The sequence below is a fragment of the Lethenteron reissneri genome, chromosome 35 (assembly GCF_015708825.2).
Source record: "Lethenteron reissneri isolate LAM-NWPU_2019-01 chromosome 35, ASM1570882v1, whole genome shotgun sequence".
In the NCBI taxonomy this organism is placed as follows: domain Eukaryota; kingdom Metazoa; phylum Chordata; class Hyperoartia; order Petromyzontiformes; family Petromyzontidae; genus Lethenteron; species Lethenteron reissneri.
Genome location: NC_083813.1, coordinates 11,710,918 through 11,729,646, shown reverse-complemented (window position 1 = coordinate 11,729,646; position 18,729 = coordinate 11,710,918). Strand labels below are relative to the sequence as shown.

Sequence of the window (18,729 nt, the reverse complement as noted above, 5' to 3'; positions counted from 1 at the left end):
ACTCCGCGTCTGGTGACCTGTTGGGCAACGGGAGCCACCTCACTTGGTTTTAATTTTCGTGTTGTGTTTGGGACTTTTTCTTTTTGCTGTTCGTTTCTGTTCTCACTCACCGCGCATTCAGAGCAGCGAAGGGGCCCTCTCAGCTGATTCTGATCAAACTCAGCAGGGCCAGGGGCGCGAACCACCCCCACCACCACCACCACACGCCGCTCAGGTTGTACTAAAACACACGCCAGCCCCTCCATCCTCATCGCCCGCAACTCCCCCCCCCACCCCCCCTCTCCATCCTCCCACCCCCCGCGGCCTGCCAGACCCCCCCCCACCCCACCTTCGGCAAAAAAGAAGAATTGGCTTTTGAAAAACTCCAAAACAATCGGCTATTATTTGTGCCTTACTTGGAGCCGGGTAAAATGAGTTCACGATCGTTTTGGCAACCTCTCCCGAGTACCTCTCCCGAATACTCCCCCCCCAACCTCTTACACCCTTCCATGACCGGTTTATATAATCGTTTGCTGTGATTGGTGGCCTGTGAGCGGGAATCGAACTCGGGTCTCCGGAGTTTGTAGCGCAGCGCTAACCGCTGCGCCGCCGCTCCCCAATACAAACTAAAACTACAAACAAACGTATTCATGGTTCTTTCGGTAAAGTCACGTAGACGGGAAATAATAAAATATTATAAATATAAAACAATTTAATATTTATATATATTTATATACATATGTTGTATTTTTATTATTTTATTATTTCCCTTCTACGTGACTTTACCGAAAGAACCAAGAAGATGAATTCCTGCGGTCACGAAAGCTTTAAATCAAAATCTACAAACAATTGTTTGTTTTTTCACCAGGTGAAGGCCCACTGAGTTGTACAGCTCTTTCTTCATAAGCGACCTGGTCACAAGTGATAGCTGAACGAAGTGGCTTATCATCGTGTTGAGGTTTACAGCGGCCAAATATTCTGAACGCGCGTTCATTCTAAATGTGGAGGGTAACAAAAAAATACCGGAGGACCCCAGAGAAAAATCAATCGCGAGAACGGGGAGAACATACAAACTCCAAATATACAGCAGGGTCGGGATCGAACCCACGACCTCCTGTATACCACGCGAGGTAGTTAACATCTCCTAGCCAGCGTGGCGCCCCCACTATAATTATACCACACGCGCAAGGCACGCAAGAGCACACGCGCCAAAGTCCTCTCTCTCTCCAAACCATCTCTCCAAACTCTGTGTGTGTGTGTGCAAAAAGCCCTCTCCGTCCCAGGCCAGACACGCGCAGACCCTCCCCCCCCCCCCCCCGGCCAGTGGGCAGTGGGAGCCGGGGCGCGTCTGGGGCAGAGAGGTAAACACTGGGGGCACTTGAATCCACCACGCCTCCCCACCCCACTCCCCCCTCTTGCTCCTAGAAGGTTTGGCTTCGACTTGCGTCGAGATCGTCACCAAATAAAACAAATCTGTCAAGAGGATTCTGCTGACGAGGCGCTCGCTACTGGTGGGCAAGGCAGGGGTTTGGCACGTGTGTGTGTGCGTATGCGTGCGTGTTCATGCGTGTGTGTGTGTGCGTGCGTGTGTGTGTTCATGTGAGTGCATCTTTGTGTACGTAAGTGGTTCCGCGTGTGTGTTCATATCAGTAAGTGCATGCATGCGTGTGTGTGGGCACGTGTGTATTAATGTATGTTTATGTGTGTATGTCTGGGTGTATGTATGCGTGTGTGTCTGTGTGTCTGTGTATGTATGTCTGTGTGTCTGTGTATGTATGTCTGTGTGTCTGTGTATGTCTGTATGTCTGTGTGTCTGAGTCTGTGTATCCGTGTGTATTTGCGTGTGTGTGTCTCCGTGTATGTGTCTCCCCGTGTGGATGTGTGTCTCCCTGTTTATGTGTGTGTCTCCCCATGTATGTGTGTGTGTCTCCCCTTGTGTGTGTCTCCCCGTGTGTGTCTCTCTACATGTGTGTGTCTCCCCGTGTGTGTCTCTCTACATGTGTGTGTCTCCACGTGTGTGTGTATCCCTGTGTATGTGTGTGTCTCTGCCCGTGTGTGTGTCTCCCCGTGTGTCTCCCCGTGTGTGTGTGTTTCTCCGTGTGTGTCTCTCTCGATGTGTGTGTCTCCGCGTGTGTGTGTCTCTGCCCGTGTCTCTCTCCATGTGTGTGTCACCCCGTGTGTGTGTCTCTGCCCGTGTGTGTGTCTCTGCCCGTGTGTATCTCCCCGTATGTGTGTGTCTCCCCGTGTGTGTGTCTCCCGTGTGTGTGTGCATGTCTGCCCCCGTGTGTCTCCCCGTGTGTGTGTGTCCGTGCGTGCGTCTGCGCGCCTCACCCCGGCCACACGTGGCGTTGCACGTGGATCGCACGACCACCCAGCTGTAGGAGTGTCGCGGCGCGGCCGCCACCTTCGTACGGTCCGACCCGCCACCACGTGGCACCGTGTACTCCCACGAGATGCCGGGGTTCTTGCCAAACATCAGCAGCTGCGATGACACCGCCGGAGCAGAGAGACAATCTCACACAGTCACGCCAGACGATTGATGGCGAGTGGGGGGGGGGTGACTCGCTCCATGGTGAGCATGAGTGGCGAACGTCGCTAGTTGCTAGCAGGCGTCGATGGCGTGTGTCCGTGACTCGCCCTCTCTCTCTCAAGATGACTCACTCGCTCGTTCACTCGCCTGTTCACTCACTTACTCACTACCATGCTCAGTGCTCGCTCCCCCGCTAACTCAGTAACATGCTCACTCACTCACTAACCTGCTCACACGTGCACTCACTAACGTGATCGTTTCTTATTTTGCTCGCTCTCTTACCTGTTTCACTCACTCTCTCACTCACCCCCCTGCTCACTCATTCACTCGCTCACTCACCTGCTCAGTCCTTACTCCTTCGCTCATTCAGTAACCTGCTCACTCATTCACTCACCTCACTAGCTTGCGCGCACATTCACCCACTACCCTGCTCACTCGTTCCCTAACCTGCTCACTCATTCACTCCCTAACATTCTCACTCGCTCCCTAACCTGCTCACTCATTCACTCCCTAACCTGCTCACTCGCTCCCTAACCTGCTCACTCATTCACTCACTAACCTACTCACTCATTCACTTACTACCCTGCTCACTCGCTCCCTATGCTGCTCACTCATTCACTCACTCACTAGCTTGCGCGCACATTCACCCACTAACCTGCTCACTTGCCCCCTAACCTGTTCACTTCTCTCACTCACTAACCTGCTCACTCATTCACTTACTACGCTGCTCACTCGCTCCCTAACCTGCTCACTCATTCACTCGCTAACCTACTCACTCATTCACTCACTAACCTGCTCACTCGCTCACTAACCTGCTCACTCATTCACTCACTAACCTACTCACTCATTCACTCACTAACCTGCTCACTCGCTCACTAACCTGCTAACACGCTCACTCGCTCCGTTCGTTCCCTCGCTCGCTCACTCTCTTACCTGTTCACTCTCTCACTCACTCGCGCACTCACTCGCTCACTACCCCCACCCCCCGCACCTCTATGACGAGCGTCTCGTTGGTGGGGCCCGCGCTGCTGAGGCTCTCGCCGTTGTTGTAGGGCCGCTTGTAGCTGAAGGCCGCTCCGGCGAACTCGTATCGCCCCGGCCAGTCCACGGTGTGGCCGCCTGTCAGGTGGTAGCGGCCGCGCGCGTCCCGAGCCGCGAGGTAGCAGCCCGAGATGTTCACCTCCGACACGTGGATGCTCCGAGCACCGGCCGGGATCATTACCACCACGCGGTAGCCTGCGGGGTCGCCAGCAGGCGGAGGGAGGAGTGAGCGTGGGGTAAGGGCTGTCAGGTTAACGCCGAGTTCACCGCGTTTCGCGTCGTCGAGATGTCGACTGCCTCGTCTGGTACCGCACGAGGGGTCGTGAGTTCGAGCCCCGATCCTTGGCGCTCGTTGTAACCCAGGAAGTGAGCCGCTCACTCGACCAGCAAGCCACCCGGCCGAATTGAATGCTAATTATACTTGACGGTGAATAGAGCATCATGCGTGCAAATAGCACCCCATAACGCTGTACATGAACTCTAAATATTAGGTCCCAATCCAATATACCGCCGCGACGAAGCAAATAAACAAACCCTACTGCTACTATACTCTTTGGTTCTTTCGGTAAATTCACGTAGGTAGAAAAATATTAAAATAAAGAAAACAAAAATATATATATGACGACGTTTCCATCGCAACACAAGTGGTCGTCCTCAGGCGGAAAAAATAATCCAGCAGTTTAACTGCTCGACCAGCGTGATATTTTTTTATATTTTTTTTTCTACCCACGTGACTTTACCGAAAGAACCAAAGAGTACGGATTCCTGCAGTCACGAAAGCTTCAAACCTACTACTACCAAGCAAAATCTAAAATTGAATCAACAAATTGAGGAATGGCACCAGCACAAGAAGCACAAACACAAATATTCACGAAGAATCATCATCGCCATGCTCACCGAGTTTAGGAAGTAGCTACGTCTCAACATGTGCGTGAGTGTCTGCCTCAAATGATTATCTGCTGGGGAGCGGTGGTGTAGCGGTTAGCGTGCTGCGCTATAAACCCAGCGACCCGGGTTCGATTCCGTTCCGGTGACAATTATCTAAAACGGTTCCGGGGCTCCCCTAGGTCGACTCAGCCTCAAAATGAGTACCTGGTGCGGTGTTCAAACATCGCCACTGGGGAGACAAAGGCGGCCGGGCGTGGTGCTGGCCTGGCCACCCACCCCCTTCGTGTGCCGTGCCGGCCTTCATAGGCGCTACTCGCTAACAACGCTTGCCCCACAACATATGTCAGGCTATACGGGAGATATTTGCCGTTGCTTGTGTTCACGCGTGCATGAGTGAGAACATCCATCCGCGCGTTCGTTCACGCACGCACGGATGAACGCATGCACACACGCGTCCATCCAGTCGTGCGTTCATGCGTCCATGCTCTCATGCACGCATGAACGCATTCTTGCACGCGTCCGTTCCTACGAGCTCGTGCTGAGCGCGCGCATGTGTGAGTGTGTGTGTGTGTGAAGCGGTGGTGTAGTGGTGAGCGCACTGCTCTGTGAACCGGGGGCGACCCCAATTCGATTCTGCTCACTCGGTGACGAATATGTGAGCCGGTCCTCAGCTTCCGCTGGGTTGATTCAGCTTCAAATGAGCGCTTGTTGCGGCGTGGAGACATCAGCACTCGGGAGACAAAGGCGGTCCGACCAGCCTTTAGGAGTACTTGCCCCAAAAGTATGTTAAAGGCTATACGGGAGATCTTTGTTTTTTGTGTGCATCTTGGCGCATGCGTGTGCACGTGTGTGTGCGCGTGCGTATAGTGGTTAGTTTACTATACTCTTTGTTTTTTTCGGTAAAGTCACGTAGCTAAAACATTAAAATAAATTAAATCACGATGTTTAGGGCGCAACACAAGCGTCCTTAAGTGTGCTGGTGCCACTTAAGCGGTTGTACTTTCGCTAAGTTGTCCCCACCTGAAGATGGAAGCTTGTGTTGCGCCCGAAACGTCGAGATTTAATTTATTTACATTTTTTACCCACGTGACTTTACCGAAAAAACCAAAGAGTATGAATCCTTGCAGTCACGAAAACTTCAAATCTAGAATTAAAGGTTAGTGTACTGCGCTATGAACCGAGAGAACCCGAGTTAGATTCCCGTTCTTGGCCAACACCAGTGACGATTATTTGAACCGGTAATGGGCCTCCCCTAGGTCGACTCAGCCTCAAATGAGTACCTGGTGCAGTGTGTAAACATCGCCACTGGGGAGACAATGGCGGCCGGGCGTGGTGTTGGTCACCCACCCCCTCGTGTGCCGTTCCGGCCTTTATAGGTGCTCGCTAACAGCAGTTGCCCCTACAGTCTGTTAAGGCTACACGGGGGATCTTTGTCTTTGTGTGTGTGCGTAGGGGACCCAGCTGGTGCATCTGCCAGTCATCTCAGTCACTCGACCCGTGGCACCTGGGTCTGCCCCGTGACCTCCTGCCAGCGGGCGTTCGACGCTTCACGTGGCCTCAACGTGCACATAGCCTGGCACGAGCGCCGTGGTGAGGTCACCGCCACTTAGTGGCGAATGTCGGTTGTTGTTGCTGTTGATGTTGTCCGTGTGTGCGTCGCTCACCGTGGCCGGGCTGCTGGCTCGTGAACACGCCGCGCACGAACTGGCAGCTCGCGTTGTTCCCGCGGCAGACGCCGCACGAGTCCTCCAGAGCGCCCGAGCCCAGCACGTTGTCACAGCCCACAGCCTTGGGGGGGGGGGGGGGGGCGGTGGGGGTCACAGGGGTCACAGCATGAGAAGGGGTCACAGCATGAGATAATGATGACTTATTTACCCAGGAAAGCCACAAAAGTGTCCAATCCATTTCCTGAGATGAGAGAGATGCAGGCACAAGACAGAGATGGAGTGAGGAGAGAGAGAGACGCAGACAGAGAGACGGATGAGGGAGACTAATTCGAGTGTTCGTGTCTGCTGGAATTTAACTTCAGTGGGATTTGAAAGCGAGCTGACAAATCGCGTTCGTCTCCCCCCCACCCCCCCCCATCTTGCTTCCATTAAAACTCGGGGGGGAGGGGGGGCCCTTGAGCCGCACGGGGCCCTGAGCTTTCACCCTCTCCCCCCCCCCGACCCCCGCGCTGCTGAATTACAAATCGGAGCGCCTCAAAGCCGCGACGCCTGCATGGCCGTAATCGCAAACAGAACTTCACGCAGCAGCAGCGGCAGCGGCGGCAGCAGCGGCAGCGGCAGTAGCAGCAGCGGCAGCAGCAGCGACGACGCCGCAGACGCAGAGTCCCGTTAACGTGGGCCAGATGGCAAGGGGCGGGGCGGGGGGCGGGGGGCGGGGGGGGGGCGGGGGGGCAAGCGCCGTCGTTGCCGTCCGTTGCACGGCCCGAGTCAGGGAGTTTCTTTTGGACTTGAGTGGTGTGGGTGTGTGTGGGTGTGTGTGTGTGTGTGTGGGGTGTGGGTGTGTGTGTGGGGGGTGTGTGTGGGTGTGTGTGGGTGTGTGTGTGGGTGTGTGTGTGTGGGGGGTGTGGGTGTGTGTGTGTGGGGGGTGTGGGTGTGTGTGTGTGGGGTGTGTGTGTGTGTGTGGGGGTGTGTGGGTGTGTGTGTGTGGGGTGTGTGTGTGTGTGTGGGGGGTGTGTGTGTGTGTGGGGGTGTGTGGGTGTGTGTGTGTGGGGGGTGTGGGTGTGTGTGGGGGTGTGTGGGTGTGTGTGTGTGGGGGGTGTGGGTGTGTGTGGGTGTGTGTGGGGGTGTGTGGGGGTGTGTGTGGGGGTGGATGTGTGGGTGTGTGTGTGTGGGTGTGTGTGTGTGGGGGGGTGTGGGTGTGTGTGGGTGTGTGTGGGGGTGTGTGGGTATGTGTTGGTGTGTGGGTGTGTGGCGGTGTGTGTGTGTGGGTGTGTGGGGGTGTGTGTGTCTGTTGGTGTGTGGGGGTGTGTGGGGGTGTGTGGTGTGTGGGGGTGTGTGGGGGTGGGTGTGTGTGGGTGGGTGTGTGGGGGTGTGTTGGTGTGTGGGAGGGGTGTGTGTGGGTGTGTGTGTGTGGCAGTGTGTTGGTGCGGCCTTCACAGGTGCTCGCTAACAGCACTTGCCACAACAGTCTGTTAAGGCTATACAGGTGATCTTTGTTTTTTGTGTACATTGCAGATTATTTTGTAATGCTGCTTAGCGCCGTCCCGACGGCTTAAAAATAAACTTTAAATACTGAAAACGATTAAAAACTAAACTTTTTTCTTTTTGACCAGAGTGGTACAGCCCGTTTTCAGAAGCGACCTGACCACAAATGATAGCTCAACGAAGTGGCTTATCATCATTATCCAAAATTCCAAATTCTCTAAACGCTTGATGTTAATTCTAAATTAGGGGGGGAACAACCAGAGGATCCGGAGACAAAATCCACGCAACCACGGGGAGAGAGAGAGACACGCACACACCGCAAACTCCAAACAAACAGGCATCGTCAGGGTCGGGAATCGAACCCATGGTCCCTCCTGTATACTAGGCGAGGGAGTTAACATCTTCTGGCCACCGTACCTCGCACACGCCCTCGATGCACACGTCACGGCGGTCCTGGTGGCACCGCGTGCCATCCTTCACCTTGCCCGCCATCGCGAAGAAGAAGTTGAACTTGTCGGCCAGGCAGTAGAGGCGGCAGATGTCCTGCTCTGTGGCGCAGAGGTCGTGGCGGGGGGGGCAGGGTCACGGAAGGTCAGGTGCACGGGGCAGCACGGGGGGGGGGGGCAGGTGTGGGGGGGGGGGACCGTAACTACGGATGATGATAATGGTGGTGCTCCTGATGCTGCAGATGATGATGATGGTGCTCTTGATGCTGCAGATGATGATGCTGCTGTTACTACGGATGATGATGATGACGATGATGTTCCTGATGCTGCAGATGATGATGCTGCTGTTACTACGGATGATGATGATGATGCTCCTGACGCTGCAGATGATGATGCTGCTGTTACTACGGATGATGATGATGCTGCAGATGCTGCAGATGATGATGCTACTGTTTCTACGGATGATGATGATGCTCCTTATGCTGCAGATGATGATGCTACTGTTGCTACGGATGATGATGATGCTCCTGATGCTGCAGATGATGATGCTACTGTTGCGACAGATGATGATGTTGATGCTGACGCTACTACTCATACCTCCCTTGCTTCCACTACTATCACACCTCCTACCCCGACTCCTTCCCGTCTCCGTCTATCTCTTCCTCTTGCCACCACCTGGACTAACTGCTACTATGACTACCACTCAATCTCCTCTTCGTCACTCCTCCTCCTTGATCCCCTCTCTCCTCCTCCCCCCTCTCCTCCCTCTCCTCCCACCACCCGTCTTCTCCGTTGTATTATTCCTCTTCCTCCTTTTCCGTGCTCTTCCTCCATCCATCCCCCATCCTCCTCCCGACACCACGTACTCCCCCATGATCCTCCCCCCCCCACCACCACCTCTTCCTCCATCATCCTCCCCCTCCCACCACCACCACCTCCTCCTCCATCCTCCCACCACCTCCTCCCCCATGATCCTCCCCCTCCCATCACCACCACCACCTCTCCCATCATCCTCCTCCTCCCACAACCACCACCACTACCTCCTCCTCCATCCTCCCACCACCTCCTTCCCCATAATCCTCCCCCTCCCATCACTACCATCACCTCCTCCATCCTCTTCCCACCACAACCTCCACGGCGCATCTCCCCTCTTCCTTCAACAACCACCACCACCACCACCTCCCTCCCCCCGTGCTCTCTCTCGGCGTTTCCCCCCACCCCCCGCGCTTGCCTTCGACGCGCGTGTACGGCTTCCAGTCGTAGAGGAGGCCGCGGAAGGGCCGCGAGTTGTACTCGGCGCACTGCAGCGATCGGAAGTCGACGGCGTCGGGGGCGCACGCGCGCGCCTCGCACAGTCGGAAGGTGCGGCCCGTGCCCGGGCAGTAGCGGCCGCCCAGCTGGGGCCGCGGGGCGCCGCACTCGCGCTCCCGCGAGCTCACGCCGCCGCCACACGTGCGCGAGCATGCCGACCAGGGCGACCACGGCGACCAGTGGCCGTCGATGGGGCGGCTGCCCTCGTCGCCGTGCCGCAGGCATTGGCCGCGTCGGCACCACTGGGGGGGCAGGGGGTTGAGAATTGTGGGGAATTGTCACTCGTGTTGGAGGATGGAATCCGACGAGCTGCGAAGCCTCTTTCGTTCGCAGATGACGGGGATTATTCATTGGCTGTAAACATCTTGGTATCTAGAGGAACGTGGAGCTTGGGCAGTTGTTTGGTAGCTGGCACCTTATTTAAAACGGAGCGCCCCCCCCCCTCCCCCCTACAGCACCTAAACGTTCGAAACCGTGAGCGCGGCGATGTGATTAAGGGCCGTCCATAATTGACGTCACGCACCTGGGGGGGGGTGGGGTCAGACAATTGTGACGATGTGTGACGAGGGGGTGGGGGGTTTGAGAAATGTGACGTCACATCAAAATGCGCAACTTCAAATAAATATATAATTGTTATAGCAACACTTATTGTTATAACAACACTCCTACAACATCAGAGTGCAGCGCCACATTAAATGCGCACTACAATGACAATAATTTAAAGCGATTTGAAGCATGTGTTATTTTCACAATGTAAATATGGTTTTGGAGGGGGAGGGGCAGAGCTTTGTGGCGTCATATTTGAGGGGGGGGGGGGTCTGACTTTTTGTGACGTCGTGTGACGAGGGGGCGGGGGGTCAAAAATCGTCCCAAATCGCGTGACGTCATTTATGGACGGCCCCTTAGGGCAAGAGGAGCCGCGATATTTAAATATCCTCGGGGTGCGATCGTGCGAGACAAATCAAATGTTGGGGGGGCCCCCACCTGACCGACTGCCGCATCACCTGTGCCGACGATGCCGTCACAACGCCACTGGGGAGCGGTGGTGCAAGTGGTTAGCGTGCTGCACTGCGAACCCGGCGAGCCGAGTTCCATTACCGCTCGCGGCCAACTACCGGTGACGGGCAGCATCTGAACGGCTCGCGGTCCTCCCCTGCGTCGACTCAGCCTCAAATGAGTACCTGCTGTGCGGTGTGTGTACATCGCCGCTTGGGACAAAGGCGGCCGGGCGTGGTGCTGGCCACCCACCCCCTTCTGTGCCTTGATCCGTGCTGCTCGTCGCTTACAGCACTTGCCCCAACAGTCTGTTAAGGCTATACGGGGGGTCTTTGGTAGGGTTAGGGAGATGAGACGCCCGTGCATGTTGCTGAACGTCGTCGGTAACGTTGGTGCCTGAGTAGTAGATTCTTGAATCTATCTGTGCGGAGATAGGCATGAGCCCTCCCCACTCCGAGTGCTTTGCTCTTCGCCTCCCACACGAAGCCGCAGTCTGAGTAACGGCACTGGCCAAACATCTTAATGCAGGACTAATTGAGACCCCCCCTCCTCCAACCCCCCCGCCCCCCGGTCATTAGTAGTGTTTTGTATTATTGTTATACCGCATTACACATCGCACACGCAGATGCGCGATCCTTCGTAACCCAGCCAATGTCACTTAACACATACGCAAGGCAGCCCCTCCTGGAATTGGCCGCATTAATCGTGCGCATGCGACGTCCTGTATGGCTGCGACTTTAAACTGCATCGGGTGACGGTGATGTCACCAGACGCATCGCCGGTGGTGGTGGTGGTGGCGGTGGTGGCTACGCTGCTGATGCTGCTGCTGCCTCTAATCCAGAACCGTTGTGGAGGAGGGAGCAGCGGGTTGGTGGGTCACCGCACACAGATGTCGTCTGAATCTTCTTTCCCGTGGGTTGACGTCGAGGAAGCGCCATGCCCCTGGCTCGCCAGGAGAAGGCGGTACAAGGGAGCGTAGACTAATCGTGTGCACGGGGGATAGAGTGTTTCCCCCTCGCGCAAGGCGTGGGCTATTTTTTTAACTTGCGTGCACTCCTGTTTCCTCCTCCCACACGTGTATAAATAAAGACTGGTCGTTATTTTCTGCAAATATCTTACGATATAGAGGACCGCAGAGCTCGGGCAAATGTTGGCACCCTGTTCTCTCTCTACGAGAGCCAGGGGGGGTAGCGTGCGACGCCACGTTTCAGCTTAAATATTATTGCCACAGATTCACAACCCTCTTTTTGCCTCCCCGTGGCTCTCCATTATAAATAAACAAGTTCTTAATATCATTATATATATTATAACATCAATAAGTCAGGAGCCAGTTGACTCTCCTCCTAGCCATTCGTTTGAATCTCAACTCTCGGTTCGACATAAAATCCGTATATATTGATTATTATTATTGTTATTTTTGCAGCAAGTCGTACAATTCATTTTCAATGTGGTATCCATTATAAGGTTTGGTTTTGGGTTGGTTGTTTTTTTTTGCTTTTGGTCGAGTGTAGCCGCGTGTGTCGTGTGGGTGGGTGCGTGCGTCCGTTTCAAAACTGCACAGTAAGCTCGCGTGCTTCGCTGCCAAAGTAAACCACGCAGGGATTGGATGGCTCTTTTGGAAAATCCGGCCAGGCAATGGTCTGCAGCTTCAATCAGAGAGGCGCTGCAGAATCCCGTGCACAGAACCCCAGGATTCTCCCCTCCCCCAAAGCGGTAGGTATGAGTGCCATCGTTTCCATATATGCACGCAGCTAGACACGACCCCGAGTGAGCCGTGACCCCGAGCGAGCCGTGACCCCGAGCCAGCCGTGACCCCGAGCGAGCCACGACCCCGAGCATGCCGTGACCCTGAACGAGCCGTGACCCCGAGCGAGCCGTGACCCCGAGCGAGCCGTGACCCCGAGTGAGCCGTGACCCCGAGCGAGCCGTGACCCCGAGCGAGCCGTGACCCGGAGCTAGCCGTGACCCCGAGCGAGCCATGACCCCGAGCAGGCCATGACCCCGAGCGAGCCGTGACCCCGAGCGAGCCGTGACCCCGAGTGAGCCGTGACCCCGAGCGAGCCACGACCCCGAGCGAGCCGTGACCCCGAGCGAGCCGTGACCCCGAGCGAGCCGTGACCCCGACGACAAGCGAAGCGTGAGCTGAAAAGTGCGCAAGGCAGAGACGGAGAGGCCGCGCGCCCAGAGGAGCAACAGAGAGAAGGGAAGAGTTGCGCGTGGATCGTATAAACTTGCTCACGTTTAGAGCCAACGCAGCGGCCGCCTCTAAGAGGAGGCAGCAGCAGACTCGGGCAGCACGCGGCTCGCGGCACCGGGACGACGGATGGCCGGCGGGCGAGGCTAACGACGGAGTGGCAGCCAAAGGAGAGAACGCACCCGAGAGAGAAAGAGAGACAGAGAGAAAGAGAAAGAGACACAGAGATACACAGAGAGAGACACACAGAGAGACAGAGAGAAAGAGAGAGAGGGCGTCCGCCGCGGAGATGGAGCGATTGACTCGGCTCCTGCGCACGAGATGGCGACGGCTTGGCTAGGGCCTTCATCCAGCAGTGGAAAGATCGCGACGGATGATGCTCAGGATGAACCAGCTATGTGGGGGAAGACAATGGGCTCCCTCGCAGCAGCAGCAGCAGCAGCAGCTCGAGGCTGGCAATCAAACAAAGATGGTCACTGTAGCGCACGCTTCAAGATGCGCTTCTGTGGCCGTCTGGAACGCTCTCCCTTCCGAAATCAGGAAGCCCACTGGGAGCTATCCACCTTAAAATAATCCATACGAACGAACTCATTTCTTTAGAACTGCCTTTCATGTTTAGCTTGTTGCTTTTCATTCGCACATCAGATTAGCGCGGTTGGCTACGCACGGTGCGAAAGAAGGTCAACATCCACACGGGGTGAGCTTGTGTGCGCGAGCGGTCCCCTGCCCTCCCCCGTACCTTGTTGATCCCACACGAGGTGCCTTCGGCCGCTGGCATGAACTTGGTCTCACAGCGCCGGCCACTCTTGTGACACCAGAGGGCCTTGCAGATGTCCTGTGGGGAGAGTGCAGGATCGACGGAAGGGTTAGGAACAAGCCGTTGAATAGGGGTTGCGCATGACGAATAGAGTCGGGTTAGGGCCATGAATTGAATAGGGTTACATCTTCATGGCTCTTGGTTCTTTCGGTAAAGTCACGTAGAAGGGAAGTAATACTATAATGTTTTATTTTTATTATTTTATTATTTCCCTTCTACGTGACTTACCGAAAGAACCAAGAAGATGAATCCCTGCAGTCACGAAAGCTTTAAATCGAAATTGAATAGGGTTACGCATAGGAATAGAGTAGGGTGAGGAATAGGAATGCCATCGGGGTAGAGTTAGGAATAGAGTCGGCTTAAGAGCGTCACGAAGCAGCCGTCCTTAAAGAGCCAGCGCATGCGGCTCCACAGTTGCAGATTGCCGACCGCCTGGGTCAGGGAAACGGTGGAATTCTCTCGCGGTGGCGCCATCTGATCGCTGTTTTCGCGTCACCCGAGACACAGCCAATCCGCGACGTCATCGGCACTATTCCAGTCCAAATATTAGTATTATTAATTAATAATAATGAATAATAATAATAATTACGGCGTGTAGTAAACATCGCTAGGGAGGCAGAATTGATCCCCATTTTTAGTGAATGTACAGGCGTTGTGGGATGCAATGCGCACGGATGATACAATATTAAAGTACATTTGATTAGTATTATTATTATTGTTGTTTATCCAAGAAAGCCGCACGCTGCTAAGTCATAGGACCCGGTGCGTGGCTGTCGACTGTCGATGATAGCCGATGCGGAAATCCTTCACCTTTGACCGTTTTCGCTGCAGCGCAGCTGCATATCGTCTGGGGCGCGCGTGCGTGCGAGCGGGCGCGCGTGTGCCATGATTTCATCGCTCCATCTCCCACTTGGCGATAACCCCCCAGTGAGCGTTCTCGCGTAGATTTTCATTGCGCGGTTTTGTTTTTGTTCCTCGTTTATCAGCAACTTTAGCGGTGACGAGACCACGTGTGGTGTGTGCGCGTTCGTGTGTAAGCGAGCGAGTGTGTGCGTGTTTTCGTTGTCAAGATCGGCCTCTGTGGAGGAGGTTCGTGAAGGACGCTGCTGCTGCTGGGGAGTTGGAGGCAGTCGCCCTCCAGCAACAACGGAGGGCAAAGGAGCGATGCTCACAACAACGAGCGGAGCTCCGGTCGGCTAAAACGCAACAAAGGTGGCATAATGGGGAGTGCAGTTGGTGCATCTGCCAGTTATCTCAGTCAGTCAACCCATGGCACCGGGGTTTGTTTGGTGACCTCCTGCCAGCAGCGAGACTTCGACACTTCACGTGGCCACAAAGCGCACCTGGTCTGGCACAGGCCTCATGGTGACGTCACCGCCACTTCGTGGTTAAAGGTGGTTCTTGTTGTGTTCGTCTGTGAACGATTGTTTAATTGTGTCACGGCCAACACCAGTGACGATTATCTGAACTGATCCTGGGCCTACCTAAGGCCGACACAGCCTCAAATCAGTACCTGGTGCGGTGTGCAAAATCATCGTCACTGGGAAGACAAAGGCGGCCTGGCGTGCTGCTGGCCACCCACCGCCTCGTGTACCGTGCCGGCCTTTATAGGTGCTACTCGCTAACAGCACTTGCCCCAACAGTCTATTTAGGCTATACGGGGATCTTTGTTTTGCGTGTGAATGTGTGTGGATCATTCGCGTTATATTCGTTTTATACGCTGATGACCCGGTATAATCACTGTGTGATTTATTATTGATTTATTATTTTATTTATATTATTATTTATATTATTGATCAAATCTAGAATTAAATAGTTATATTTTATTAGTTTCAGTGGCTTGCTTTCCTTATCTCTACTTTGCACTCCTGTCGGTTTTTTTTGCGTGTATTGTTTGTTGTAACTCGCTCAGTCGCCCCTATTGGACATCTGTAAAAAAAATATATATAGAGCTTCATAGCTCATCGGATTCCTCCAGAATAAATGCAGATTCTCATATCTTCAGTTGCCCCACGGCACCAAGGGCTCCGGCTATCATTGTCTCATTTCAAATCATGGACGTCTCAAAACGTCCTTAAAATGAATCATAATAAAGCACAGTTTATTTTCATCGGTACACCCAACTAGATATCCAAATCAATCTGTCTTGACTTGGTTATTGATGGTTGGAACGTCTATCAAACACACGAGGTCAACAGCCTTGATGTCCTTCTAAATCGAACGTTATCCTTTCAGTTCCATGTCAACAGAGCCCTGGTAACCTCGTTTATCCACCTGAGGATCATATCCCGGCTGCGTCACATCCTTAATACCGCAAACACTGAAAGACGGTAAGAATGGGTTTCACCCTTTCTGCCAATAAAACAGCTGTGTTCAGATGTTAAAACAACAAACTGAAACATTTCGCAAGGAATCATGTCTTACATTAACCACGTATACTTGTGGTGAGCATGCAAAAAAATCATGCTCTGGTAGTACATGTTGCATTATCTTTGAAACTGATTTGTTCCACACCAGAGACAGCTTTCTTTAGAGCCTAATCTCAAACAGTGTTAGACCAGAGGACGCCAAAAGGCATACAGCCCAAAGACAATACACTATCAGGACATTGAGAGCTCGGGTGATCAGCTACAGCATGGGACCTCGCTTGCCACTATAAAATATAAGGATAGGTTTGACCCTTTCTGCAGGCAATAAAACAGTTGTGTTCAGATATTGAAAGAAAGACTGAACCACGCATGTGTTTTCTCCCGCATTAACTACTGCAATTGCCCTGCCTCTTGGAACCACGAGCAAGATCGTACACAGGCTGGAGTACTTGTAATAGGTTTCTACCCTTTTATCTGACACCAAAACTGACACCTTTATACGAGGGATCATGTTTGCAATAACCACAACACAAGCAGTCAAAATGCAAACAAATAAAACACAACTCTAATAATGATAGGCACTGTCCTTGAAATTGATTGGTCCACACCCGAGACGGCTTTTCTTAGAGCCTAGTCTCCACTGGTGTTGGACCAGATGACGCCAAAATGCTGGAGTACGTTCAAAATGCGTTCGCCAGGGTGCTAACTGGAACACAAACTTTTAAGGATCACATCACAACACATGTGCACCTGCCCCTTCACTGGCTCCCTGTCCGTACCCGCATTGATTTTAAGATTCTGTTGCTGCTATTCAAGGCCTTGAATAGACTTGTTGCTCCGTAGATTCATGATCTCCTTCAGCCACGAATATTTAATCAAGATCATCGAGATCTTCAGATTGTGCACTGCTCACTGTCACCACGGTCGAAGCTTCACCCTTGGGGGTGATCGTTTCCTTTGCAATTGCGGCCACCAAAACTCGGTAACTCTTTGCCCCATTCGAGGTCAGAGGAATTCCCAGACACTTTACAAATCTTCAAATCTCGACGAACAACCTCTCTGTTTAAAATTTATTTTTCTCTCTCTTTTTCTGTAGTTATTTTCAAACCCCTTTCTCACTTCTTCGTGCCTTGGTCGATGCTAAACTATGTCCGCCTTGCCACGCATAGCACCACTGAGAACGCTCGTTCAAGGGGTGCTTTATAATGTTGGTGTAGTATTATTATTCAGTGAAACTTGCCGTCCGTGAGACGGTGTGGCTTGTGTCGATCTTGAGGCCCACTTAGCAGCATTCTGTGTTGCCGATATCATGGCTTCTCAGCCATATGCCATAACTGATTTATGTACACAAGTCGTTAAACACACACACAGAGAGGGAAACTTCCTTAGGCACATTGGTAAGTTCTCCTCTCATCGCTGCTGTGCGCGCCTTTAATTGAATCTAAATATTTTCCCAAAAAGAATCAACTCCCAGAAGAATCGCAGATGACTTAACTCCGACCAGAGAGAGAGAGAGCGCGCGCGAGAGATAACGGAGAGTGAGAGAGAGCGAGAGACAGAGAGGGGTGTGAGCAAGGAAGAGAGAGCAGGAGAGAGAAACAGAGAGAGTGAGACCGAGAAAGAGGTCGAGCAAAGGAAAAGCGAGAGCGAGAGAGCTAACGAGAGAAAGAGCAGCCTCCGCTACAGTGCTACCCTAGGGATCAGCGTCATTCTCTGGCCGGGTCTAACCCAACACTAAGAGCATCTCACTGAGAGCCTGAAGCAAGTTGATAAAAAACATCGCTAATGGATTTGATTGGGGAGCCAGGGGGGTGGGGGCAGGGGGTGGGGGTTGAGCGGGGGGTAGGCTTTGCGCTGCAAGCCCAGTCTAGAGTATACTAGAACATGTGTGCTTAGTACATTAAGGTTTTCCCATGTGGAATCGAGCGCCAGGATGGATTAAGTCTGCGTACACAGAGTGCGGGGTTGTTTGTGCGATCGGCGTCCGCGCTTTCTAGCTAAGGGTGGTGGTGGGGGGGCGTTCACAGCGTGCGTCCGTCCGGATCACGTGGATCGCGAGGGTCACGGGAACTGGCTCCTAAAGAGTTGCGGTGTGGTTCGGGAGGTTATTCACCTCGAGAGAAAACCGGAATCCCGCGTACTGGTCAAGGGGTTAATGCCCGAAACGTAGTCGGGGGGGATGGGTGGAGGGGAAGACACATTTAAATAAAACGTAAAAAACAAATAAACACCGCTAAATGGGAAAAGACTTTTCGGCCATGGCGATGACGTCACAGACCGAGCCACGCGTGCCTCACCTCGCGCGTGACCCCCCCCCTTCCCTGCCCCCCGCCCCCACACCCCCCGCGTGGGAAGAGGCGCGCGCCGACCTTTTTGAAGTCGAAGGTGCAGAGCTTGGCCCTGTCGCCGAACTGCCACTTGCACTGCGTGTCGGCGTCGTAGCGCTCGCCGGGCAGACGCTCGGGCAGCGCGAGCTCGCCCACGCTCCGCGCCGCGTCCATCAGGCACAGCGACTGTGCCGAGCTGGGGGGAGGGACGAGGGGAAGGGGAGGGGGGTCGAGAGGGTGGGATGAGAACTAAGAAGAGTTTTGGGACGAGATTTTTTTTACTTTTAAAAACAACTTTTATTGCCCCCTCTTCTTTGTTCTTTCGGTAAAGTCACGTAGAAGGGAAGTAATAAAATAATAAAAATAAAACATAATAAAATAATTCTCACGACGTTTCGGCCACAACGCAAGCAGCCGTTCTCAGGTGAAGACCAGGTCTGTCGAGGACGGCTGCTTGCGTTGTGGCCGAAACGTCGTGATAATTATTTTACTATGTTTTATTTTTATTATTGTATTACTTCCCTTCTACGTGACTTTACCGAAAGAACCAAAAAGATGAATCCCTGCAGTCGCGAAAACTTTAAATCGAAATTTTACTTTTATTGCCGCCAGCAGCAAAAGCACTGGAGGCGATTTCAATATGAAATACACAAAGTGACCAGCAAACAAAATAAAATAA

The 18,729-nt window shown here is 53.4% G+C and overlaps 1 protein-coding gene across 1 annotated transcript in view; it reads right to left on the bottom strand.

The window, feature by feature from the left end:
- LOC133350938 (A disintegrin and metalloproteinase with thrombospondin motifs 16-like) overlaps positions 1-18,729 on the bottom strand; it is a 58,552-nt gene that overhangs the window by 16,133 nt on the left and 23,690 nt on the right. The window contains 7 exon segments of the mRNA XM_061565783.1: positions 2,311-2,461; positions 3,501-3,745; positions 6,103-6,226; positions 8,008-8,138; positions 9,268-9,589; positions 13,277-13,372; positions 18,093-18,246. Of these exon segments, the coding sequence (XP_061421767.1) occupies positions 2,311-2,461; positions 3,501-3,745; positions 6,103-6,226; positions 8,008-8,138; positions 9,268-9,589; positions 13,277-13,372; positions 18,093-18,246 (1,223 nt within the window).